This window comes from Pongo pygmaeus, chromosome 16, assembly GCF_028885625.2.
Source record: "Pongo pygmaeus isolate AG05252 chromosome 16, NHGRI_mPonPyg2-v2.0_pri, whole genome shotgun sequence".
Classification (NCBI taxonomy): Eukaryota; Metazoa; Chordata; class Mammalia; order Primates; family Hominidae; genus Pongo; species Pongo pygmaeus.
The window spans coordinates 80,627,102-80,653,667 of NC_072389.2; the positions used below are offsets into that span (position 1 = coordinate 80,627,102).

Consider the following 26,566-nt stretch of genomic DNA (forward strand, 5'->3'; position numbering starts at 1 on the left):
CAGGGAGGTTGAGGCTGCAGTGAGCCATGATCACGCAACTGCACTCTATCCTGGGCAATGGAGTAAGACCCTGTCTGTAAATCAATAAATAAGTGACGGACCTCTGAAAAGGTCCTTGAGGTTTTTTTGCAGGTTCTGGGCATGGTAGATCCTAAGGGGAAGTGAGATGGAGAATGGACAATAGAACTCAGAACCCCAGACTTTCTGAAGTTCTTCCTCAGTCTTCTTCTCTGAGACTTCTACCCCTTGGTCCTAGCTTTGTTCCTAGGTGTTGTGCCGCTGTGTCACCCCCCCTGCCCTGTACAATAAGCAGGAAGCAAGCGAGGAGGGGGCGCCCCAGAGAGACAGTAGGGAGGAAGGAAGACAAGGTGGAATTGGCATGGGCACGTCCTACAGAGTGAGAGGTAGGCCTTAGGGCACCACGTCGCTCTCACGTGGGAATGTGTGTCCAGCAGCGCCTAGCCTTTAGCTTTTCACAAGAACTCAGGAAATTGAATTTTCTATGTGAAATCTTCCAACTTGGACATGTTGGCTCAAAAATGTTAATAATCTTGTGTAGGCCAAACAGCATGTCTATAGGCTGGGTCTGGCCCAGACATGGCCCACGACTATAGCTCTGGCTGGTTGATGGTTCTGTCCTGTCACCCTTGACTTTTCTTTCTTCTGGATAAATGTCCAGAGAAACAAATGTCCTCTCCTGATTCATTGGTTTCCCCCAAAGATGTGGTTCCCTACACCCCCCTCTCCCTACCAGCTACTTCCTCTGGGCGCCTGTACTTTGCCAGCTCGTTAGTCTAAAATCTTGTTGTACAGGCTGGGTGTGGTGGCTCACACCTGTAATACTAGCACTTTGGGAGACTGGGGCAGGTGGATCACCTGAGGTCAGGAGTTTGAGACCAGCTTGGCGAACATGGTGAAAAACCTCGTCTCTACTAAAAACACAAAAATTAGCCAGGCGTGGTATGCACCTGTAATCCCAGCTACTCGGGAGGCTGAGGCAGGAGAATCGCATGAACCTGGGAGGCAGAGGTTGCGGTGAGCCGAGATCATACCACTGCACTCCAGCCTGGGCGACAGAGTGAGACTCCATCTCAAAAAAAAAAAAAAAATCTTGTTTTACAATTGATAGCCAACCCATCTAGTGCCCTTCCCACTCCTGGGTGCTGTTTCTCACAGCCGTGTGTTCTGTTAAGCAGATTGCAGGCAGCCCTGGTTTGCGTTAGTAATTTTTTAGTGAATGGGTAGTGTGCGGGTAAACCTCATTCTCACCCCATGAGTGTAGGGCACACACAGGCTGGGTTTTCCAGGAGCCTGTCTGCAGCCTGTGCCCACGAGGCCTTGTTCCTAGAAGTAAGTGAAGGGATACTGTCTGCTTTCTCTTGGGGGCATGCATGCACAGAGGACATGCCGTGCCCCAGCCCCCAGCGCCTTGGCCTGCAGAGGGCAGAGCTGCTGTGTGGCACAGAACTCAGGACCTATGAGCCTCCTTGGGTGGCCCCTCTTGGCTGCTGTGGCCTCTGTGGCCCTGGCCTTGACTTCCTTTCCTGTCACTTGCGTGCCTCTGCCACTGGGCCTACCTCTGCCCGAGTGGCAGGAGCTTGCAGCTTTGTATATACGGGCAGTTGGTGACTCATTCCTCAGCAGCCCCTCAGATAGGGAAGTGAAACAGCCACACCTGGTAGGGCCTGACCTTTGGGTGACAGCAGAAGTAGCTAAGCAGACATGGGGCTTGCAGCTAAGAAGGGAAGTCCTCTCTAAAGCCAGCCTGTGAAGACAGCACTTGCCTGCCCTGACCCTCCTGTGGCCTCCAGGCCTGTGGCTCTGGTAACAGTTTCTTCCTCCCTCCCCGCCACCCCCTTTTTCTTGGTGACAGCTGGAAGTAGCAGTGGTCACAACTGAGAGAGCCAAACATTTCTACAGCCCCCAGGACATTCCTGTCACCCTCTACAGCGACGCTGATGAATGGGAGGTCAGTGCTGGGGCCCCCTGGGCTGAGTTCCATTGAGTTTCCACCAGCAGGACAGAACAGTCCTCCCTACGGCCTCTGGTCTGGCAGCTGGAACAGACAGGCTGGGCTCAAGTCCGTGGTCAGGGCCCTCTGGGCAGAGGCGATGAAGAAAACATCTGTCTAGCTTCTGGCCTGCAGGAGGCCCTAGTCTCCTCCCGGCCCAGGCAGAGCTGGGCTTTGGCCTGGTGCCTGAGATTGAGTGTCCTTGTACTTATCTGGGCTGATGAAACCACAGAGGAGCTCTGTTCCCACCACCCTTGTCCACGTGGCTCCTGGCGTCAGGGCTGAAGAGAACGCCTCACTTCCCACGGCCGCCGGGCTCTGCTGCATCTCCCCTGCGGATGGGTGGGCACTGGCTGATTCACCAGACGCTGAGTGTGGGCCTCACAGGGGTTCCCTGCCAGGCATTTTCAAACATTCTTAGCCTAGAACATTTCCGGCTGGCCTGTCTTCCCCGCGCCCACCCCCTCCATTTCTCACTGCCCCGGAGCTTTCCACTGGCTTGGACAACCCAAGCATCCGCCTCAAGCAGACAGGCCGGGAGCTCCCTGCCAGATGTCAGTTCTCTTGAAAGCCAAACCATGAAGGGAATAGCTCAGAGAGACAAGGGGCACTTGTTTCCTCAGGCCTGGTTCTCTCGGCTACTGGCTCCATGGCTAGCGCTCACCAGCTTAGCTGCAGGAGGGAACGGAGGTTGGCCTGGGCAGGGCAAGTCAGTGGGTTCTTCAGTCTCCTGACTTACCGTACCTGGCCTGCCTTGGCGCTGCATCCCGCTTCCTCCACACTGACCCCTTTTTCTTCCCTCTGCCAGATGTGGAAGAGCCGCTGTGACCCAGTTCTGCACATTGACCTGCGGAGGTGGGCAGACCTCTTGCTGGTGGCTCCTCTTGATGCCAACACTCTGGGGAAGGTGGCCAGTGGCATCTGTGACAACTTGCTTGTGAGTGATGTCCTGGTGCCCTCGTCCCTCCCTGGGCCTCACACCCAGTTTGCTGAGCTGCAGACATCCTTGTACAAGGAGACCTGCTGCTGTGGGGCCCCGGTCTGCCCAGGCAGATCGTGCTCTGCCATTCCCCACATCGCCCCCAGTGCTCTCACCTTCTCCGTAGCACGTGGGCACAGCCCTGGTCCTGATGGGTCAGCGTGACCTGCCACTGCTCCCCAGGAGTGTCCCCCTCTCCCCTGCCCTTGGCACCCAGCCAGGTGCCCACAGGAAGACCCTTGTTCCTTGCTCTTTGTCCCTCCCCGTTGGCTGCCTGGGTGTGCTCTTCCACTGTCTCTGCCCAGCCCCATCACCTCCCGCTTCAGCTCTGCCTTCTCCGCAGATCTGGGTATACACGTGGGCAATGTGATTGGGGGTTCACTTCTTCATAGATGGCTCATATACACATTATCGCCCTTGTGACTTTCCTATATATTAGGGGAAGCTTAGAGGGGAAGGGGGGAGAAAGACGGGCAGTGGCGAGAGCCGATGGGTGGTAGGGAGAAATGGAAGTCCAGCTGTCCAAAGCAGGCACTGTCCTAGGCCTAAGATGCCTCCAGGGAGCTGTTGCCCTTAAAGGGGAGCTGCCTTTGTTTATATGATCATCCTGGGAAGATTTGGGTGTGATTTCTCTCCTCCCTCTCCCTAATTGCCACCCCCCACCTCATTTATTGAGCTTTCGCCTACCACATACTGTACTGGGGTCTGTGCTGAGAGCCTCACAGGACACAGGGAGCTCCCAGGCTGGAAGGAGAATGCCAGGCTGGAAGGAGAATGCCAGGCTTGATCACCCATGCCGTTGGGAAGGGAGTATCCTCTGGTGAGGGGTACAGTCCTGAATGACCCCAGTCAGTCCTTTGACTATGGAGTCACCACCTTGCATAGTGCTGGGCCTGTGGTAGACATCCAATAAATACTTACTGCATGTATGCGGTAACTAGCAGTTTTACTTTTGCGAGTAGCTGGGAGTTTTTCAGAGTTTCATGTGGTGAAGAAGGTGGATGATGAAGCTGGGACAGGATGTTTTTTGGGGTCACAGATTAGTGTTCTTGTATACTTGTCAATGGGCTCTTAAGGCACTCCTCAAAGAATCTGCCAGTGATTTAAGCATCATTTGAATAAGAGCACAGGGTGAGCAGAAGAACAACTTGTGTGGCCAGGAGCAGGGGTAGGGAGTGCAGAGAAGAGAGAGCCTGGGTGCAATGTCATCAAGAAGGCTTTCCCTATAGTCCCAGCTACTTGGGAGGCTGAGGTCGCTTAAGCCCAGGAGTTCTAGGCTGCAGTGCCCCTTGATTGTGCCTGTGAATAGCCAGAATAGCCAGTGCGCTCCAGCCTGGGCAACATAGCAAGACCCTGTCTCTATTTAAAAAAAAAAAAAAAAAAAGGGAAAAGGCTAGGCGTGGTGGCTCATGCCTATAACCCCAGCACTTTGGGAGGCTGAGGCAGTAAAATTGCTTGAGCCCAGGAGTTTGAGACCAGCCTGAGCAACATGGTGAAACTCCATCTCTACAAAACATACAAAAAAAATTAGCCAGGTGTGGTGGTGCATGCCTGTGGTCCTCAGCTACTCAGGAGGCTGAGGTGGGAGGATCGCTTGAGCCCAGGAGGTCAAGGCTGCAGTGAGCTGTGATTGTGCCACTGTACTCCAGCTTGGGCTACAGAGGTGAGACTCTGCCTTAAAAAAACAAAAAGGCTTCCCAGCAGCACTGGTGCCACAACTGACATGGCAGCTTCAGCTAGAACAGTTGAGTTTCCTGGCTGCTCTCATCAAATTGGGTCAGAGTTGTGTGTGGCCAGCACCGTCTCACCAAATCTCCAGGCTCCCTGCTGGCGGGTCAGCAGCAGCTGGTGTGACAAAGTACTGGCCTCTGGGAGCTAAGCCCTGGCCTGGGCCAGCTCTGCAATGGCGCTTTCCTTCTTCCTGCAAGCTCTGCTTCCCCTTTTCCTTCTAAGCTGCCATCACTTCATGAAATCCCTGGGCTTCCCTCCTCCAGAGTTGGCTGGGAAGTGAAACATGTTCCCGAGACCAGCCCCCAGATCATTTGCCTCAAAGGTTTTCCCTTGAAGTCACAAACATTTCAACAAATCTCAAATTTTACAAAGTTTGAAGTGTGGGCATTGGTGGCCTGTGGCTGTGTCCTCTCTCTGTAGCTGTTTTCTCCCTACATCCCTGAAAGGAAGTTGAGCCTGCTCCTCCCTCCACAGACCTCCTTTTCCAGTGCCCAGGACATGGGGTGCTGTGAGGGCAGCATGCTAGGTGTGACCATGCTCCTGGCCTCCAGGCCCATGTCGCTCTGTCCTCTAGCCCACTAAGGCCCTGGCCTATTTGTGCTAAACAGGCAGTCGGACCTAGAAAGAGCAGACAATCTCTCTGGGTCACCAGTCTGGCTAGGAGCCGGTCTTCTGACTGGCATCCAGGCCTTCTCCCCTGCCCACGTGAATTCCCAGGGGCAGAGCCTGAAATGTTGAACACAGCACTGGCCAAAGAGATGTCACTGTGGGAACCGAGGCTCTCTTCTCCTCCTGCCTGCTTTTGTGGGTTCAGAGTAGCTGAGGCTTGTCTGAGAGGAGATGGAGTGCTGGTTTTCACCCTGGTTGGTGTGCTTTGCTTTGAGGGCACTTAGAAAGCCCAGCCCAGCCCTTGCTCCTGCCCTGCACACAGTGGAGCGACTCTTCTAGGTATGCTCTTGATTTCTGCAGAAGCAGCAGGTGGCATGGAGCCAAGAGGAAGTGTGACTGAAACTGTCCACTCATAGCCTGGCTGCCGTATTGAGAGGGCTTGGTGGGAAACTAATGCTGGTGGCTGATGCAAGCAGCCAGGTCCCAGGGCTGTTTGCTGTCCTGCTTCCTCCCTGTCCCTGGGACTTGGGGGAGGTGCTGGTCCTGGCCTGTCGGGGCATTGTTCTCTGGACTCCTTCACTCTTTTCCCAGATGAGCTTCCCTTCAGGGGAGGGGTTTCCAGCCTGTTACCCTGAGGGGCTCACAGCCCTGGAAGAGGTGTCTGGGGTAGTCAGAGCACTGGGAGCTTCTCTCTCCCCCAGGCGGCCCCCAGCCCAGGGAGCCTATGCCTGTGGGAAGCCCAGGAGTCACTGCCCTGGAGCCTGTGCTTTGTGCCTGGCCCTGCGCTCAGAGCTTTGTAGCCATTCTCACCTCAGTCCTCACAGCTGCCCAGGGAGGGACCTTTCTAGAGAGGAAGCCAGGCCCTGGCCTTCAGTCTCATGTCCAGGTTCTCACAGCTAGTAATACAGAGCACAGCCGGGATTTGAACTCAGGGCTACGTAATTTCAAAGTCCGTGGCACAAAGGACTGTGAGCTGGATGGCTCCTTTCACAACTGCTCAGGTCTGTGGCTTGGTGGGACGGCCTGGATTTGGGAGATGGTGAGGCTGTGCAGTGGAACATTGCCTGGGTGGCCCCCATTGTCTGGGTGTGGGCTTGGGTGACTGCTTACCGCTCAGGGAGCAGCTCCCTATCTGTGAAATGGGACAGCACCTTCTTTATAAGGTCTCAGTGAGGGTTAATGAGATCCTATACATGAGAAGGTTTTGGTAATGGCAGATGTTTTCATTGCCAGACTTTAGTTGGCCTCGGAGAGCTGATGTCGGGTAGATGGGCCCCACCTGAGGAGCAGCCTGGTCCTTTGCTTTCTGGTGTAACCAAAAAAGCCTGCCTTCTGCTCCCCAGGGTTGCTTTTCCCAGGAGGTGTGAGCCTACCTGGAGGAGGCTTAGGCACAGGGATACCTGCTGGAGGTCTGAGCGTTGGTTGAGCACCTCCTGTTTGTAGGATCCTGTGCCAGAGCCTGTGGGGAGGTAGAGAGAGGCGAGGAGACACAGCTCCCACCCCTGAGGGACGAGACAGCTCCCTGCAGGCAGGCTATGCCCAGTCATCTCAAGCCTACAGCTGGACTGCTGGCTGCAGGGTCTGGAGGGCAGCGGGGAGGGTGGCAGACAGAGTAGCAAGACCCCCACTTCCCCGGCCTTCTTCACAGACCTGCGTCATCCGGGCCTGGGACCGCAGCAAGCCCCTGCTCTTCTGCCCGGCCATGAACACCGCCATGTGGGAGCACCCGATCACAGTGCAGCAGGTAGACCAGCTCAAGGTCTTTGGCTATGTCGAGATCCCCTGTGTGGCCAAGAAGCTGGTGTGTGGAGATGAAGGTGGGTGTCTTGCCAGGCTTATAGCCCAGGGCTGTAGAAGGGGCTCAGCTTTGGGATCATATCTCAGTTCAGTTCCTGGCCTGTTAATGACCTTAGCAAACCATTCTCTGAGCTTAGCCTTCTCAGCTGGAAAATGGGAATCGTAATTCCTGCCTCCAGATTGGTAGGGTAAAATGGGATGGAATGTGTAAAGTACCTGGTAGAGTCCCTGGCACGCAGCCCACACGCAGTTAAGGATGGCTACTGGAACGAGTCCCAGGGTCTCGCCAGGGGTCTCAGGAGAGATCTGATGTGTCTGGCTCAGGCAAAGACAGACCTTGCCCTCTCAGGCCTTGGGCTCTGGGTGGAGCACTCAGGGAGCAATGGGCAGGGGTCTGCAGGGCTACAGGCACTGTTGGCCTGTCTGGCCACAGCGGAATTTTGCTCCCAGGTCTGGGGGCCATGGCTGAAGTGGGGACCATCGTGGACAAAGTGAAAGAAGTCCTCTTCCAGCGCAGTGGCTTCCAGCAGAGTTGACCTGGGATTTCTGTCATGAGTGTCCCTCTGTACTCAGAATGGGTTCAGGCCAAGTCGGTGAAGATGGATGTTGGCAAAATAGGAGGATACCCTCATTTGCTGAATGGGGGGCCTGCTCTGAGCCTGCCCAGGGGCCGGGCCTGCTCCAGGTTAAACTGGACGGAAGACCCAGGTCTCAGCTTCTTTTAACCAGGAGAGGCCGCTGCCTAGAGCCCCTCCCCGCCTTTTCCTGGATGGGTGAGGCAAGCCAGGAGAGCAAGCAGTGTTGTCCTCACGGGAGGAGGACTGAGCGACTGGGAAAACTCGGCTCTACATCTCACCCAGAACGACTTTTAGAAACACCACAGCTGGAGAGTCCTGGCTGAGCCTTGGGAGTTTCAGCTCTTTGGCGGGGTGCCCAGGTGCCATGCGATCAGTGAAGCCTGTGAGATGGCAGGACTCTGAGGTTTCCTGCAGACCATGTCATGAGATTGAAGGTGCGAGGAAATAAAGAAAAAGCACCATTTAGGAGACTCCATTCTTTCCCTACAACCCAACTGTGGTCCCAGAGATCAGGGGGTGTTGCCAGGTGTGGCTAGGGAAGGGTCTGGGTTGACAACTCACCAGCACTCTTTAGTCCCCGTATAACATGGTGGTTAAGGATAGAGATCTGAAGCCAGACAGCCCCTAGTTCCAATCCCAGCTCTGCCGCTTACTAGCAGTGGCAGTTTGGTTCAGGACTTAGCCTTCCTGACCTTCACTTTCCTCAGCTATCTTGTTATCCTACCCTCAGGGAGTTGTTGAGAGGATTCAGTGAAATTATGTGTGCAGAATACCCATGCCACCGAGTGCCTGGAACATAGTAAATGTCAAATCAATGGAAGTTAAAACTAGGCATGCATATATGCCAGAGAGCTTTCCTAGCATTTACTGCAATGCCCTGTCTCATTTTGGGAAAAAGGAAATCCTGGATGCTAAGTTGACACGTCCCTTTATGCAAGTGACAGGTAAGCAGCCAGGAGGGTTGACCCTGCCCTGGGTCCCAGGCCTCTTGCCTGCTTCTTGGTTTCCTCTGTTCTCATCCTTTCAGCTTTGCTGGACCTGAGGCAGGGGCCTGGGTGTCTGTGCCTCCCTACCCCCTAGTACACATGAGCAAGGGAAGTAGATCCAGAGACACCATGCACTCTGGCCCAGAAACCCTCTGCTACCCAGCTTTTGACCTAATTGCCATTTGGTGTGGTTGCAGCGGGGAGGGCTTGTCTGCGTATTTGGAGCTGAGGCTGAGGCTGGCTTCCTGCCCTCTGGCTTCCAGGCCAGGTGTGAGGGACATACCATGTGGGCTCTGAGAGCACTGAGAGTAGAGGTGCCTTGAGGGGACCAGGAAGCCCGCTGGCTGGAATCAATGCTCCAGCAGCCTCCACAGCCTTTATCTCAACAGCACTTGACTTCACCAGGTGACCCTTTGGGATAAAATTGCCTTAGGGCACAAAATAAACTATAACTAAAATGGTAGCATCAAGAACCAACTTCTTTGGCTGGTTTAGGGATGGGGCATGGGGAGAACCTGGGTAACTGAAACCCAGAGACGGTCCCAAAAGTCCATTTACAGGGTTTCCTGTAAATGGTGAGGCTTCCCAATTTTATTTTTATTTATTTTTTGAGATGGAGTCTCGCTCTGTCCCCAAGGCCGGAGTGCAGTGGCGTGATCACGGCTCAAGCCATTCTCCCTCGTCAGCCTCCTGAGTAGCTGGGATTACAGGTGCCCGCCACTACGCCCAGCTTATTTTTGTATTATTTGTAGAGATGGGTTTTGCCATGTTGGCCAGACTGATGTCGAACTCCTGACCTCAAGTGATCTGCTGGCCATGGCCTCCCAAAGTGCTGGGATTACAGGTGTGAGCCACCGCGCCCAGCCGCTTCCCAATTTTAACAGAAACTGATACCATTTTCTGAGTATTCATCGTGTGCGAGGATCTATGCCAGGGATTTTAGGGAAGGCAGTCACCCAGGGAGCTCAACCACAAAGTGCCTGTGTGAAAAGGCCATGGGAGCAGGGAAGTTTGCAGGCCACTGTCCCAGAGCTCTGAAAACAGCTGTGGCTGCTCAGCAGGACTGCGCCTTGTTGGCTAGAAGGGAACATATATCCCTGTGGACTCGGGCCAGCTGTCCCTGGGGGTTCGCCTCTCCATCTCCCACCCACAGCAGTCCTGCATCCCTGCTGCCCATTTTGAAGGTGGGGGGTCTGGATGAATGGGTCTGGGCTGGGCCTAAAGAGCCCAGCTGTTCCCTGAGCCAGACTGGAGCTAAGAGGAGCAGATGCTGCATTTAGCTGGCCCCATCTGCCAAGGAGGTGCTAAGTGGGGAGTGACAATCACTGCTTTCCCCACGAGGGGTCCAAGCACTTGAAGTTACCTTCGTCTTGGGGAGAAATGTTTCTCAGAGAAGATTCTAGCCTCCCTGATGATTTTTTATAGAATTCTGGAAGTTTCAGAGAATAGAACATTTGGGTCTGAAATGTGCAGTCTTTTGTGGCAGCCATGAGCCCTTCAAGGCTGCTGTGGATGCTGCTGGGTGGGAGGCAGAAGCCTCCAAACCAAGGCCCAGCTTCCACCCTGGGCCGCCTCCAGCCCTTCCTGCACCCTACTGGTCAGGTGCTGCTGTTGCCTCTGCACTGCCTCTGCACTGCCTCAGGTCAGGCCCAGACTCCTGGGCAGTACACACCTGGCCCTTTGTGATCTGGCTCCTGCCTACCCTTCTAGCACTGCCCTTTACCACACGCCAACCCTGAAGGGCTCTCTATTCTCTTGCCAGACTAGACAACCTTGAACTGGCGAGGCCTCTTGCCTGTGTACATGCTGCTGCTTTTACTGGGACAAGACTGACTCCCACACATGCCTGTGGATGTACCTGGGTGCTACCTCCTTTGGAAAGCCTTCCCTGGCCAACTGCAACCTCCTTGCTCAGGTTGCCATGGTGCTTCCCACTATTTTTTTTTATATTTATTTATTTTTTTGAGATGGAATCTCATTCTTTCGCCCAGACTGGAGTGCAGTGGTGCGATCTCAGCTCACTGTAAACTCTGCCTCCCAGGTTCAAGCAATTCTCCTGCCTCAGCCTCCTGAGAAGCTGGGATTACAGGTGTGCACCACCACGCCCAGCTTTTTTTTTTCTTTTTCTTTTTTTTAATTTTTGGACGATGTCTTGCTCTGTCGCCCAGGCTGGAGTGCAGTGGTGTGATCTTGGCTCACTTCTCCCGCCTCAGCCTCCTGAGTAGCTGGGACTACAGGCGCCCGCCACCATGCCCGGCTAATTTTTTTTTGTATTTTTAATAGAGACAGAGTTTCACCGTGTTAGCCAGGATGGTCTCGATCTCCTGACCTCGTGATTCACCCGGCTCGGCCTCCCAAAGTGCTGGGATTACAGGCGTGAGCCATCATACCTGGCCAGATTTTTTTTTTTTTTTTGTATTTTTAATAGAGACAGGGTTTCACCATGTTGGCCAGGCTGGTCTCGAACTCCTGACCTCATGATCTTCCTGCCTCGGCCTCCCAAAGTACTGGAATTACAGGAGTGAGCCACTGTGCCTGGCCACCACTATTTATTACAACAGAATTGTAATTGTCAGTTTACTTTGTGTCCTCTTAACATTGGGTTCTCTTGGAGAGCAGGAGTTGTCCTCTTCCTTACAGAACTCAGCAAGTCACTCCAAGCTTGTACCGACCAAAAAAGTGGTGTGTGTGTTGGGGCTATTGGTTCCTGCTCCTTTCTGTGCGAGAGACAAAATTTAGCAACCACAAAAGCAAAGATTGATAAATTTGACTATAGAAAAATAGGTTCACTGAGCAACATCCCAAAGTCAAGGTCAAAGGACAACATGCTGGGGAAATTATCTGCAGCTCATAAACAAAGGGCTGATTCTCCTAATATATAAAGAGCTCCTATGCATTGATGACAAAAAGACCAAGGGCCGGGCACAATAGCTCACACCTGTAATCCTAGCCCTTTGGGAGGCCGAGGTGGGTAGATTGCCTGAGCTCAAGGAGTTGAGACCAGCCTGGCCAACCTGGTGAAACCCCGTCTCTACTAAAATACAAAAAATTAGCCAGACATGGTGGTGCATGCCTGTAGTCCCAGCTACTTGGGAGGCTCAGGCAGGAGAATTGCTTGAACCCGAGAGGCGGAGGTTGCAGTAAGCTGAGATCATGCCACTGAACTCCAGCCTGGGTGACAGAGCAAGACTCTGTCTCAAAAAAAAAAAAAGGAAAAAGAAAAAAAAGACCAAGAACACGCATTAAAAAGTGAACAGAAGATACAAAGAATTCACATTAAAAACAAAAAACAAAACCAAAAACCCAGTCACACAAAGGGCCCTTAAACAGCTACTCAGCCACATTCATGAGGAGAGTGGTGCAAATCAAGCTAGACCTAAAGCATTTGCCTGTTAGACTGGCGGGGGTGTGGGGAATTGTTGCCCTCATGCATTGCTGGTAGGGGCGTAAATTGATGGCAGCTTCACTGGAGAACAATCTGGGAGTATCTATCAAAACTACGTATGCACCTTACCCTTTGACCCAGCAATTCTACTTCTAGGGATTTGTCCCACAGATACACTCACTTCTATGACATTATGTCTAAACAGATTTATTGCAGGCTTGTATATGGTACTGAAAGACCAGGCCAGGCACGGTGGCTCACACCTGTAATTCCAGCATTTTGGGAGGCCAAGGCGGGCAGATTGGCTGAGCTCAGGAGTTCGAGACCAGCCTGGCAACATGGCGAAACCCCATCTCTACTAAAAATACAAAAAGTCAGGCGTGATGGTACACGCCTGTAATCCCAGCTACTCAGGAGGCTGAGGCAGGAGAATCGCATCAACCTGGGAGGTGGAGGTTGCAGTGAGCCAAGATTGTACCACTGCACTTCAACCTAGGCGACAGAGCAAGACTCTGTCTCAAAAAAAAAAAAAAAAAAAAAATTACATATGCACCTTACTCTTTGACCTAGCAATTCTGCTTCTAGGGATTTGTCCCACAGATACACTCAGTTGTATGACATTATGTCTGAACAGGAGATTTATTGCAGCCTCATATATGGTACTAAAAGACCGGAAACACCCTCACTATCTAACAGCCAGGAGATTGGGTAAATAAATTAGTGTTCCTTCATACACTGGAACTCTACACAACCATAAAACAAAGTGTTGAGGAAGCTGATTTGGGAAGATTTCTGAGGTACATTGTTAAACAGAAAAAGCAAAGTGCAGAAGAATGTGTGTCACATGCACGCTTGTGTAGAAAAAATGAGGGTGGGGAAAGAAAAGGAGGATATATTCTTACTGCCTTGTGTATGCATCAAATGCCTTTAAAAAGATAAACAGAGAAAAACATTGTCTATTGTTTTTCTCTTGGCAGGGGAACTAACTGAGTGGTTGAGAAACAAAGATAGGAGGCAGGCCAGGACTCCGTCTCAAAAAAAAAAAAAAAAGATAGGAGGTGACTTCATTTTTAATTGTTGGGCCAGATGAATATACTATCTACCACAAAATCAATAAATACATTTTAAAAAGAGTTCCTTCTGGTCAGGCACAGTGGCTCACACCTGTAATCCCAACATTTTGGGAGGCCAAGGCAGAGGGATCAGTTTAAGACCAGAAGTTTGAGACAGGCCTAGGCAACACAGTGAGACTCCATCTCTACCAAAAGAAACACAACTAACTGGACATGGTGGCACACGCCTGTATTCCCAGCTACTTAGGAGGCTGAGGTGGGAAGATTGCTTGAGCCCAGGAATCCAAGGCTGCAGTGAGCTATGGTCATGCCAGTGCACTCCAGCCTGGGTGAGGAGTGAGACTCTGTCTCTAAAAAAATTAATAATAATAAATAAAAATATAAAAAGCGATTTTTCTGCTCTTTTTGTTTGTTTTTTAAGACAAGGCCTCACTCTGTCATCCAGGCTGGAGTGTAGTGGCACAATCACAGCTCACTGCAGCCTTCAGTTTCTGGGGCTCAAGTGATCCTCCCATCTTAGACTCCCGAGTAACTGGGACTACAGGCACCCGCCACCACGGCCCAGCTAATTTTTCTATTTTTGGTAGATATGGAGTTTCACCATGTTGGCCAGGCTAGTCTTGAACTCCTGGCCTCAAGTGATCCGCCTGCCTCAGCCTCCCAAAGTGCTGGGATTATAGGTGTGAGCCTGGCCTCTTTCTGTTCTTTATCTGGAAGTTCTTAAAAATGATGGCAGGGAGTTATTGCAAACAAACAAACACAAAGACTTGGCAGAGGCATCTGGAAATTTTCTTTTTGTTTTGAGACTGGGTTTCACTCTGTTACCTGGGCTGACTGCAGTGCAGCGGCACAATCACAGCTCACTGTAGCCTTGAACTCCAGGGCTCAATCGATCCTCCCACCTTAGCCTCCCCAGTAGCTGAGACTACAGGGACATGCCACCATGCCTGGCTAATTTTTTATTTTTTGCAGAGATGGGGTTTTACCATGTTGCCCAGGTTGGTCATGAACTCCTGGACTCAAGTGATGCTCCTGCCTTGGCCTCCCAAAGTGCTGTGATTACAGGCATGAGCCACAGTGCCTGGCCTGAAGATATTCATCAAGGCCTTTGGAGTAGAAATGGGTCTGCTTTTCTTGTCACAAGCTAACAGAGGAAAATGAATTTTGAGTATCCTTGTGTGCTTTTAATAAACCTTTGAGATCCCTGATCTCAAGGAGCTTATGTTCTTATGGGAGAAAGACTCACAGTGATCAAATAACAGCAAACAATGAAAGTGAGACTGTGTGGCATGGACTCTGCTTCAGAATTGAGCAGTCAGGATGGGTCCCCTGGACGGACCAGAACTTGGGCTGGGGCTTACAGGAGGACCAAGGATACAAAGGGTGAAGGCATGCTGCCATGTGCTTGTTGTAGGACACCTAGGGAGGAGCTCAGGCTCCACGTGCTGGGGAGGTTGGGAGCTGTTCAGTAGGGGAGGCACATGGTGAGTGTGGCGTGTGGTCAAGATCAGCGGGGCGGTATGTGCAGAACAGATTGGGTGTGGATTGAGAAGCTGGAGTCTAGGAGGAAGCCAGGATGCTGAGAAGGGGAATCTAGGTTGTGCTGAAGGCCTTGACCACACCCCTGATTCTGGAAAAGGGCTGACAAAAGTGAGTAACAATGTGAAGAAAAATCAACACCATTAAAAACTGTAAAAACCACGGTCTTTTCCAAAGGTGGTGTGTACTAAAAACAAAACAAAAGAAAACACAATATCCAACAAACAAACAAAAAACAACCCACTGTCCTTGTGGCCAGTGGAGGGAGGGAAACTAAATGACACTGTATGTGTGTGTCGGTGCAAGATTTATAGCAATCTTCAGCCCCACCCATGAAAAATAATTTTGCTTTGCTTATTATAGTATAGTTTTTTTCTCTCTCCTGACCTCACAGTATTGTTCAATCTGTCTTTGTGGCCAGGCGCAGTGGCTCATGCCTGTAATCCCAGCACTTTGGGAGGCCAAGGTGGGCAAATCAATTAAGGTCAGGAGTTGAAGACCAGGCTGGTCAACATGGTGAAACCCTGTCTCTACTAAAAATACAAAATTAGCCAAGTGTGGTGGTGCATGCCTGTAATCCCAGCTACTCAGGAGGCTGAGGCAGGAGAATTGCTTGAACCTGGGAGGAAGAGGTTGCAGTGAGCTGAGATCGCACCACTGCACTCCGGCCTGGGCGGCAGAATGAGACTCCATCTCAAACAAAACAAAACAAAAACAAAAACAATCTGTCCTGTGGTTCCTGGGCACTTTGTGGTGTGGGATTAGAAAAACAGATTGGCGGTGACTCACTCCTGTAATCCCAGCACTTTGGGAGGCCGAGGCGGGTGGATCACGAGGTCAGGAGTTTGAGACCAGCCTGGCCAACATGGCAAAACCCTGTCTCTACTTAAAAAATACAAAAATTAGCTGGGTGGTGGCGGGCGCCTGTAATCCCAGCTACTCGGGAGGCTGAGGCAGGAGAATCACTTGAACCTGGGAGGCAGAGGTTACAGTGAACCGAGATCATGCCATTGCACTCCAGCCTGGATGACAAGAGCAAGACTCCGTCTCAAACAAACAAAAAAAAAAAAAAAAGAAAAACAGATTGAGATACAGAACTGGGAAGATGGGAACAAATGGAGGAGTGAAGGAGTCTTTTTGTTTTTTTTTTTTTGAGCCAGAGTCTCGCTCTGTCACCCAGGCTGGAGTGCAGGGGCGCGATCTTGGCTCACTGCAAGCTCCACCTCCTGGGTTCACACCATTCTCCTGTCTCAGCCTCCTGAGTAGCTGGGACTACAGGCGCCCACCACCATGCCCAGCTAATTTTTTGTATTTTTAGTAGAGATGGAGTTTCACCGTGTTAACCAGGATGATCTTGATTTCCTGAACTTGTGATCCGCCCACCTCAGCCTCTCAAAGTGCTGGGATTACAGGTGTGAGCCACCGCACCCAGCCAAGGTTCTTTTTTTTTTTGAGATGGAATCTTGCTCTGTCGCCAGGCTGGAATGCAGTGGCGCGATCTCAGCTCACTGCAACAATTGTGATCGAGGTTCTTTTTAAAGCCCTTTGCAATGTGTGATTCTCTGAGTGCAGCTGAGCAGGACTGAACTGTGTGGAGCCCTAGATAAGACTTGGGTTATGGGTACGTGTTACATGTTCTCCATATTGCCAAGTGTTTCTTTGATCTCATTTCACCCTCCTCACGTAACAGCTTCACGATGGAGTCAATTAGCATATGTAGCTGTTTTATAGACAAGAAACTGAGGGCCACACAGCCAGTGCAGTGTGCTAGGGTTTTCTCTTTCTGCCCTACAGCTACCTGCAAACAGGCTCCTGCACAGGACTTCTACCCTTATTTGCATTTACCTCCTTGGGATCAGTTGAAACACCCCTTCCACCACGCATCAACACCCCCAGATGCCTGCCCTTTCAGTCCCAACTGGACAGCTCCTTCATTACCTTTTTCTTCTCATGGCTTCCTTCCTTCATGTATTGTGGTTTCTAGGGCAGGATGAAAATCCTAAGTGTCACGCAACTGCCTCTGAGCAAAGAATCAACCCCAATAACTGACAAGTTGTTTACACTGAGAGCTTCCTGGTGGAACCAAATATTCTACAGTATTTAAGCCAGGTTTGGACCCCCTGAGGCAAGGCAATGGGAATGATCAGGCCAGAAGAACTACCAGTTGTCTCATAGCAAAGGAATGTGGGGAGTGGGTGGGTGTGAGGACAAGAGGCAGATATGTGAGCTTCAGGGCTTTTGGAGGACATGCAGCTAATCCAGGTGGAATCTGGGAGCATGTCATTCCCTTGCTGCAATGGGCTCATCTCATGGTGGCTTTATCTGCTGAGATTACATGGTGACGCTTTGCCTGCTAGCGTAGACAGCAGGTCCTTAGGGACTGGAGGCCCAGCAGACTCCCTGTCAGGCCTCTGGATTCCTGGAAGAGGAAGGAGCGTTCAAAGGTGAATTCAAAGGTGCCTTCCATCTGTGTAGGCAAAACAATGTTACCAGCCATAGCAATGGACTTGGAAGCAGCCAACATGGGTTGAACATGAACACATGGATGCTGAAGATGCTTTCTTTCTCTCTTTAAATTTTCTTTTTTCTTTTTTTTTTTTTTTTGAGATGGAGTCGCGCTCTGTCGCCCAGGCTGGAGTGCAGTGGCGCTATCTCGGCTCACTGCTAGCTCCGCCTTCTGGGTTCATGCCATTCTCCTGCCTCAGCCTCCCGAAGTAGCTGGGACTACAGACACGGACCGCCACACCTGGCTAATTTTTTTTTGTATTTTTAGTAGAGACGGGGTTTCACCGTGTTAGTCAGGATGGTCTCGATCTCCTGACCTCATGATCCACCCGCCTCGGCCTCCCAAAGTGCTGGGATTACAGGCGTGAGCCACTGCACCCGGCCCTCTCTTTAAAATTAAAAAAAATTTTTTTTTAACTTTAACTAGGTCCTGACCAGACATAAAATTTTTTTAATTAAAAATTTTTTTTGGCCAGGCGCGGTGGCTCACACCTGTAATCCCAGTACTTTGGGAGGCTGAGGCAGGTGAATCACAAGGTCAGGAGTTCAAGACCCACCTGGCCAAGATGGCGAAACCCCGTCTCTACTAAAAATAAAAAATTAGCTGGGCATGGTGGTGAGTGCCTGTAATCCCAGCTGCTCAGGAGGCTGAGGCAGAGAATTGCTTGAACCCGGGAGGCAGAGGTTGCAGTAAGCCGAGATCGTGCCACTGCACTCTAGCCTGGGCGACAGAGTGAGACTCCATCTCAAAAAAAAAGTAAATAAAATTTTTTTTAAGAGACAGGGTCTTACTCTCATCCAGGTTGGAGTGCAGTGGTGCAATCATGGCTCACTGCAGCCTCGACTTCCCTGGACTCAGGTGTTCCTCGCACTTCAGCCACCAGAGGAGTAGCCAGGACCACAGGTGAGAGCCACCACACCCAAGCAATCTTCCTGCCTCAGCCCTCAAATTGCTGGGATTACAGGTGTAAGCCACTGCTCCTAGCCCTGAAGATTTCCTGCTCTTGGAAGAGACCATGGCCTGGCCCTGGCTTGGGAGCTGATATGTCACCTGGAACTTCTGGAAATTGCTCTCCTGGCAGCGGAGAAGTTGAGTTCTGGTGTGCCATGCTTGGGGGAAATTGGCATGATGGAGGGAAGAGAGAGAAGGCCATGGAAGGGAACTCAGGTTTATCTGGCTCCTGGCCTGTGCCAGACCCTGCATTTAAGCCTCCTAAACATCCTTCAAGATGGGCATTGTTATTCCCATTTAAGAAATAAGAGGCCGGGCACGGTGGCTCATGCCTGTAATCCCAAGGTGGGCAGATCACGAGGTCAGGAGATCGAGACCATCCTGACGAACACGGTGAAACCCCGTCTCTACTAAAAATACAAAAGATTAGCCAGGCGTGGTGGCAGGCACCTGTAGTCCCAGCTAATCGGGAGGCTGAGGCAGAAGAATGGCGTGAACCTGGGAGGTGGAGCTTGCAGTGAGTGGAGATCCTGCCACTGCACTCCAGCCTGGGTGACAGAGCGACTCCATCTCAAAAAAAAAAAAAAAAAAAAAAAAAAAAAAAAAAAAAAAAACAACGGCTGGGCACGGTGACTCACGCTTGTAATCCCAGCACTTTGGGAGGCCGAGGTGGGTGGATCACGAGGTCAGGAGTTCGACACCAGCCTGACCAACATGGTGAAACCCCGTCTCTACTAAAAATACAAAAATTAGCTAGGTGTGGTGGCATGCACCTGTAATCCCAGCTACCCAGGAGGCTGAAGCCGGAGAATCGCTTGAAACCAGGAGGCGGAGGTTGCAGTGAGCTGAGATCGCACCACTGCACTCCAGCCTGGATGACAGAGCGAGACTCTGTCTCAAAAAAAAATAAAAAAAGACATAACCTGTGCTAGGTGTGGTGGTGTGCACGGGCAATCCTGGCTACTCAGAGGCTGAGGCAGGAAAATCACTTTAGCCCAGGAGTTTGAGTCTATAGTGTGCCATGATTGTGCCTGTGAATAGCCACTGACTCCAGCCTAGGCAACGTAGGGAGACCCTATCTCTAAAAAATGATAATAATAAGAGGAACCTGAGGCCCAGAAAGAAGGATATAACTGAAATTGACCCAATAGTTCCATAGACAGCTTTTCCTGATAAACAGAAATTGACACATCTTGTCTTAAAGTTGGAAACTCACCAGATTCAGACAATGAGATACCAGGTCTCTCAAAAAGTATCAAAGAATCTCATACACAGTTTTTCCTGATAAACAGAAATGGACACATCTGGTCTTAAAGCTTGAAACTCACCAGATTCAGACAGTGAGATGCCAGGCCTCTCAAAAAGTATGAAAGAACTGAAACTCACAGAGCATAGCGTCCAGACAATGAGACCCAGGCCCCTCATTATCATGATTGCTTCCTTACCCCTCAGGAGTTCCTGTTTTCCCTTACATTGTTACGGTTCTTCCCTACTGTACAAACCCCTAATTTTAGCCAGGGAGATGGATTTGAGACTGAGCTCCCATTCTTTGGCCGCAGCACTCGATTAAAGCCTTCTTCCTTGGCAATCCTCTGTGTCTCAGTCATTGGCTTTTTGTGTGACCAACAGCAGGACCTAGACCAAACCCCTGGTGTATCAGTAACCTAACCACAAACCAAACATGGCCTCTTAGAGGGTAAAGTAGAAATAGTGGTGCTGCTAACACAGGCTGGACCTGAGCTAGGAATAGAAAGAAACACAGATAGGCTGACTGTATTTTGTCTAAACTGGGCACTTCTGAGAGTGAAAAGGGGCAATTAACATGCCAGGACAGTAGGCATCAACTGGACTGTTGTGGGCAAACCAGCATGTATGGTCACTACTCACAGAGCACCAGAGGGAAGCCATGCTCTGTGAAGCAATGGCCACCATTTACAGTTTAATTCTCACAGCAACCCTAAGGTGGGTATTGTTGTCCCCTGGCCATTTCTCCTGAGAGCAAGAATTTGACAAATGAGGACGCTGAGGTTCAAATAAGTTACTTAACTTTCTTTTTTTTTGAGACAGAGGCTTGCTCTGTTGCCCAGGCTGGGGGTGCAGTCTTGGCTTACTGCAGCCTCCACCTCACGGGTTCAAGTGATTCTCCTGCCTCAGCCTCCTGAGTAGCTGGAACTACAGGTGTGCACCACCACGCCCAGCTAATTTTTTGTAGTTTTAATAGAGACAGGATTTCACCATGTTGGCCAGGCTGGTCTCGAACTCCTGACCTCAGGTGATCCACCTGCCTTGGCCTCCCAAAGTGCTGGGATTGCAGGCGTGAGCCACTGTGCCCCACCGGTTACTTAACTTCCTCAAGGTCCCACAGCTAGTAAGTGAGGAAGCTCTGGCAGGCTCCAAGCCCTTGCTCTTTCTGTGAGTCATATTGCCTCCAAGGCCCAGGGCCATTGGAGGAAGACCAGAGGAGGAGGCCAGCTGGAGGGAACGAAGCTTGGGTCTTGGAGGGTGACAGGCCAGTCACCAGGCAATCCCTGAAGTCTCTGTATGGCCTCTCCCAGGGCTGGCTTGCAAAAGAAGGTGAGTGTGTAGTGGGGGTTTAGGGTAGGGTAGAGGCCCCCCAGGCTTCCACAAGGATCATCCTGGGCTTCCAGGAAGGCGTGACCAAGGCAGAGGCTTGCCTGGGAATTTTCTAGGAAAGAAGTCATGCCCTGAGTTGCCCCATTTTTATGATTGGAGAACACTGATACATCGAATGGCAGGTATCCTGGAGCCAGGACTGTCCCCTCTGGTCTATAGATTCTGCCATGGCCCTGGCTCAGTCTCTCTGGAACTCAGAGAATCGTGGTGGTCTGGGATGCAGGAATACTCCAGATTAGCAGCAGAAGGTGTGCAAGCATATGCATGCATGCAGAATTTGTAAGCCTCAGGGGTTAGTTCTTGCTCCATTCACAAGCCAGCCTGACCCTTCAGAGTGGACCAGTGGCCATAGCATAGAAAATGGAGGGCACAGGCCAAAGCTCAGATGGCCTTTGGAATCACCTTGACTTACGACATCACAGGCAGATGGGTAGGAAATAGGCCACCGGTCATCCAGTCAGGTGGATCATAGCACCTGCTCGTACCCGGGCCTGGGCCAGTGCTGGCTCTCAGGGGGACAAGTCTGCCTGCGGTACTTCACACAAGCACAGTGGCCTGAGGCCTCTGCAAGCCAAAGTTGCATAAGCAAGGGCTGATCGTATGTCTTCATTCATTTATTAATTTTTTTAATTAGTAAAGTTATTTGAAGTAGTTTTAGGTTCACAGCAAAACTGAGTGGAAAGTACAGGGAGTTTCCATATCCCACTGTCCCCATACATCCACAACCTCCTTTCATTCATTCATTTTTTTTCTTTTTTTTTTGAGATGGGGTCTCACTCTGTCACCCAGGCTGGAGTGCAGTGGTGCGATCTTGGCTCACTGCAACCTCCGCCTCCTAGGCTCAAGTGATTCTCCCACCCCAGCCTCCCCCGTAGCTGGGACCACAGGTGCGTCCCACCATGCCCAGCTAATTTTTTTGTATTTTTGGTAGAGACAGGGTTTTGCCATGTTGCCCAGTCTGGTCTCGAACTCGTGAGTTCAGACGGTCCAACTTGGCCTTCCAAAGTGCTGGGATTACAGGCATAAGCCATCATGCTTGGCCTGTGAGAAAACATTTCAAGTGGTCAGTTTTCAAGGCATGATAAATCTAAGTACTGGCAGCCAGCCTGAAAATGTAACAAACCGCAGGGCTCATGCATCTAGAAGGTCACAATAAACGAACAGAATGTAGAGGAGGGGTCAGCTCATAAAAGGGAAAAAAGTTTCATTGTTGGGAAATCTAAACTTAAGTGGGGAAGGGGATGGCGTATAATCTTATAAGGGGGATAAGAAAACGTAGGCAATATCTGGGAAGATCGTAACCCCATAGTACTCAACCAATGAGGAACTGGGGGAGGAACTTCTGTGCTAAGGGATAAATTACCTGCTGTGACTGTCCCAGGCGTGCCTGCCTGCAAGACACCTGATCTTGCAAGACCACTATTAGAAGTCTCACTTTCACTGTTCTTCATGCCTCTAAGTCCATTCTTTGGGTTTGGACAGGTGAGCATGTTTCTCACAACCTGGGGGCCTGTCTGGGATCTCTGTGCCTGCATGGAGTGGGACTCTGGCCAAGAGGGGAGACACGTCCTACTCAATTTAGGTGGCCTGCTCTGTCGGGCATCCCGGCTCCCCACAGAAGCCATAGACAAACCCAAGACTTATTCAGGAGACAGTTGAGATGACACAGGGAGAAAAGCAGGCATCGTGGCAACCAGGCAAACTTGTGCGTGAGCCAAGGTGGAAAATTGGACTGTAAGTACTGCCTTGGTGGTTGGGCATTTTTGGCGGTTGAGTGTGTGTGTGACTGAGACATATCTTAGATACAAAGTGAGTGTGGAGTCCTAATCTGTGGTTCTGTTCTCCTGAGAGGGAAATGGCTGGACACGGATGAAGCGATTCTTGGGGTGTGCAAGAAACCTCCAGTAAGGGGGGGTTGAGTACACAGGGAAACTCAGACACAGAGACTGACTGAAAATGGGAAACAGGAATTCTAGGCCTAGGGGACAAATGAAAGAGGGAGCCAAAGAGACTCCTCTGACATTCCCCCAGATAGTCCTTTGGGGAGAATGTGGCAGGTTTGGAGGGACAACCCTCGAACCAGGGACAAGGAAAAGCAAAAGATAATAAAGCATTGCTGTTTTATCTGGCCCAAAGACCCCATTTGTAAGCCTTCAGTCTTTTGGCCCAAGTTTGGCTCAGATGAGGATTGGGTGTGCCAAGTTTTAATTCTCTATGTGAATGATAAAACCCCATCCTCACAAGAAGAGATGTTATGCTCTCTTCTGGATCAAGGAATTAGCCCCCACGTTCCCCTTCAAAGAAGAAGAAAAAGAGCCTAGTAAAAAGCCCTCACCCAGGGAAAAGCCCTGGGACCCCCTGTCATGCGTGCCCCCTCCATATGTCTCACAAAATAGGGGACAGGAAGATCAAGGGGCAGCAGGAGGGTTAGAGGAAGAAAGACCTGGAGACCATGGGGAAGCTGAACCAACTGCTTCTTTAAATCCTTATCCAAATTAAAAAAAAGAATTAGAACAGTGCAAGAGGGATATTGAAAACTTCCTTATCCCTTCCACACAGCAGGCATCTAGCATGTTCCCTTTTAGGGAAGTTCTCATGGGACAGGGAGAGATTGGCTTTGTAAATGCTCCTCTTACAAGTACTAATGTTAGGAATTTCAAGAAGGAAATGAAACCACTCCTAGAAGATCCCCTTGGTTTAGCAGACCAACTGGACAAAGTCATAGGACTCAGCTTTTACACCTGGGCTGAAATGATGTCTATCTTAAATATCCTGTTCATAGGAGAAGAAAAGGGAATGATTAGGAGAGTGGCCATGACTATCTGGGAGAGGCAACACCCTCCCAGGCAAGAAGTCTTGACAGTCGAACAAAAAACTTCCAAATGTCAATCCCAAATGGGATAGTAATGATCCCAGGGACCAGGCCCAAATGTAGGATCTCAGAGAACTGATAGTTAAAGGGGTCAAGGAGCCCACTCCTAGGACACAAAATGTCTCAAAGGCATTCAAGATTCAACAAGAAAAAGAGAAAACTCCCTCTGCATTCCTGCAGAGGCCAGAGATCAGATGGAAAAAAAAAACCAAAAACTCCAGATTAAGTTCAGAGAACCCAGTAAGGCAAAGCCTTTTAAAAGTTAACTCTGTAACTAAGAGCTGGCCTTGTGGGCCAGGAAGTGCAGCTGCAGGTGGAGGGGTGGCAGGAGTCACAGAGCAGGAGCAGACAGCTGAAATAAAGGTGGACAGTGTGAGAGAGCTAGTGTGAGTAAACCCCTGATAAAAGAACTAATGTCTATAGTACACAAAGGGAGTCACTGGGGACCCCAGGCTCTGTGTAATGCAATACTTAGTGAGGCAGCCTTGTTGGCTGGGGCGGATGCCAGGATTCTTGGTCTTGCAGCTGGGGAGATCGGGGTTGCACAGGTGGAGCGGGTTTGGAGCAGGAATTTGGTGGCCAGGGGGAGGGAGCAGCTCTGCGTTGAAGGGGGGGTCCTGAGCGGGTTGCCAAGTTGCAATAAAAATGTCAGAGTTTTCATAAATGGGCTAGTGAGGAGGGGGCTAGTGAGGAGGGGATGTCTCATCCTCCTAGGGCCCAGTGATTTAGTTGTGACCAGATGTGCTATCTGTTTAGAGCAGAGTTTCTATCAGCCTTTACCCAATTGTGTCATTTATCTGGGAGGGAGAGTGTCTGTGTCTGTTCCAGGCATCTTGCAACTTCAGGCACCCACCCCCACACCCCAGTCCGCTTTTGGCTTCTGTATCTTAGTGTGCCTAAAGGGAAAGGAATGTGCTTATTAAGGCCCACTGTTTTTACTGGGGCCCATTGTATGAGTGTGAAGTTTGGTGATTACCCAGGAGACTTCCCCCCAATCTCGATCCCCGCCAACCCCCCTCCTTCTGTGCTTGAGCTCTTTATCTGTGATTTACAGGCTCAGCTTTCAGGCTGCCCTTTGTTAGAAGAGAAGTAATTTCTTTGAACTGCATGAGGTTAGAAAGGGAGCTATTTCTGAGCTGCTTTTTGTTAGAAGGAAAGTTTTCTGCCAGGGACTCACTTTACCCTGTCTACCTAAATTTCTTTCTGCCTCCTATAACATTAGGAATTATGGGTGTATAGGGACTTATACCCTCACTAAACAAGTATGTGGAAATTGTGTAACTTGTCAAAGCATAAACCAAAAGGTAATTAGAAAACAGGCCACAGGAGGAAGACCTCCCGGACTAAGACCATTTCAAAGCATTCAAGTATATTTTACAAAAATGCTCAAAGTAGAAATACGAAAGTATTTACTGGTGATCGTAGATCACCTTTCCAGCTGGGTGGAAGCCTTTTCCCTCCCAACAGCCACCACCAGGTATATGGTCAAAATAATATTAGAACAGATTGCACCTAGATTTGGCCTGGTGAAAAATATTGATTCAGACAATGAGAGCCACTTTACCTCAAAGGTGTTAAGGGGAATTATGGAAGGTTTACAAATTAGATGGGATTATCACACCCCTTGGCATCCCCCTTCCTCTAGAAAGGTAGAAAGAATGAATCAAGCTCTCAAAAAGCATCTCACCAAACTAATCTTAGAAACTAAAATGCTTGGACCAAATGTCTCCCAATAGCACTCCGCAGGATTAGGACAGCTCCAGTAAAAGACTTGGGATTGTTCCCTTACAAGTTATTATATGGGCTCCTGTATTTAGGCAGAGCTACAGATCTCCCTACTATGGAAACCAAGGATCAATTCTTAAGAAATTATATACTGGCCATATCCTCCACCCTGTCATCCCTTAGGTTAAAAAGACTTCTAACTCAAACTCCACCTCTTAAGTTTGTGGTTCACCATTTCCAGTCTGGTGACTTGATGCTGATTAAGACTTGGAAATAAGACAAGCTCCACCCAAGCTGGAAAGGTCCCTATCAAGTGCTCCTGACCACTGAGATGGCCCTGCAAACAGCTGAATGGAGGTGGACTCACTATATTCAAGTCAAGGGACTGGTAAAAGAGACCCCGGAAGGGAGGGAAAAAGACCAGTGGAAAGTGCCCGAGTCTAACTTTAACTCTTAACTTTAAGGAACCCTTAAAGTGAACTCTAAGAAAAATCTAAAAAGAAAACATGAGCTGGCCCCATTTCTGGAAATTAACATGGCTGGGATGGGCTAATATACAAAGAGCAGAAGGTCAAAATGGAAACTGGCAGGGGACTCCTCTCTACCCAGTCAGGTTGGTGATTAATGTGACCAAGACGGTAGCACCCCAGACTATAAGATTTAATGCCTGCCAGGTTTTACCTTGTGGAAATTTAAAAAATCAGAGACAGATCTCACAGGCAGATAAATATCTTTGCCCTAAACCAAATACAGGTTACAGTAGGGCATCACCCTACCTCAGCTGGGATAATATATGGTGGACTACCCAATTTCAAGGCTGGACAGTAAACATGGGGTGGGTAACTCCAAGCTGGAGACCCTTAAAGAATAAACTACATCTGCCCAAGGGCTCCCTGCCAAATAACTGCCAGAATTTTTTTTCTTTTTTTTTTGAGGCAGAGTCTCCCTTTGTCACCCAGGCTGGAGTGCAGTGGCTGATCTCGGCTCACTGCAAGCTCTGCCCCTCAGTTCATGCCATTCTCCTGCCTCAGCCTCCCGAGTAGCTGGGACTAAAGGCGTCTGCCACCATGCCTGGCTAAGTTTTTGTATTTTTTAGTAGAGATGGGGTTTCACCATGTTAGCCAGGATGGTCTAGATCTCCTGACCTCATGATCTGCCCGCCTCAGCCTCCCAAAGTGCTGGGATTACAG

General features: G+C 50.3%; 1 protein-coding gene across 10 annotated transcripts in view; it reads left to right on the forward strand.

Annotated features, from left to right (window-relative positions):
- The window catches only part of PPCDC (phosphopantothenoylcysteine decarboxylase), a 108,837-nt gene that overhangs the window by 18,028 nt on the left and 64,243 nt on the right, over positions 1 to 26,566 (forward strand). For 5 of the 10 annotated variants that reach the window (XM_054450008.2, XM_054450012.2, XM_054450013.2 and 2 more), the window contains 4 exons: positions 1,874 to 1,969; positions 2,820 to 2,948; positions 6,979 to 7,147; positions 7,578 to 8,168. In XM_054450008.2, coding sequence (XP_054305983.1) covers positions 1,874 to 1,969; positions 2,820 to 2,948; positions 6,979 to 7,147; positions 7,578 to 7,663 — 480 coding nt within the window. In that variant the 3' untranslated portion in view covers positions 7,664 to 8,168. Of the gene's footprint in view, positions 1 to 1,873; positions 1,970 to 2,819; positions 2,949 to 6,978; positions 7,148 to 7,560; positions 8,169 to 26,566 lie in introns of those variants that run through there. The other 5 variants (XR_008494037.2, XM_063652773.1, XM_063652775.1 and 2 more) reach the window with 3 other exon arrangements.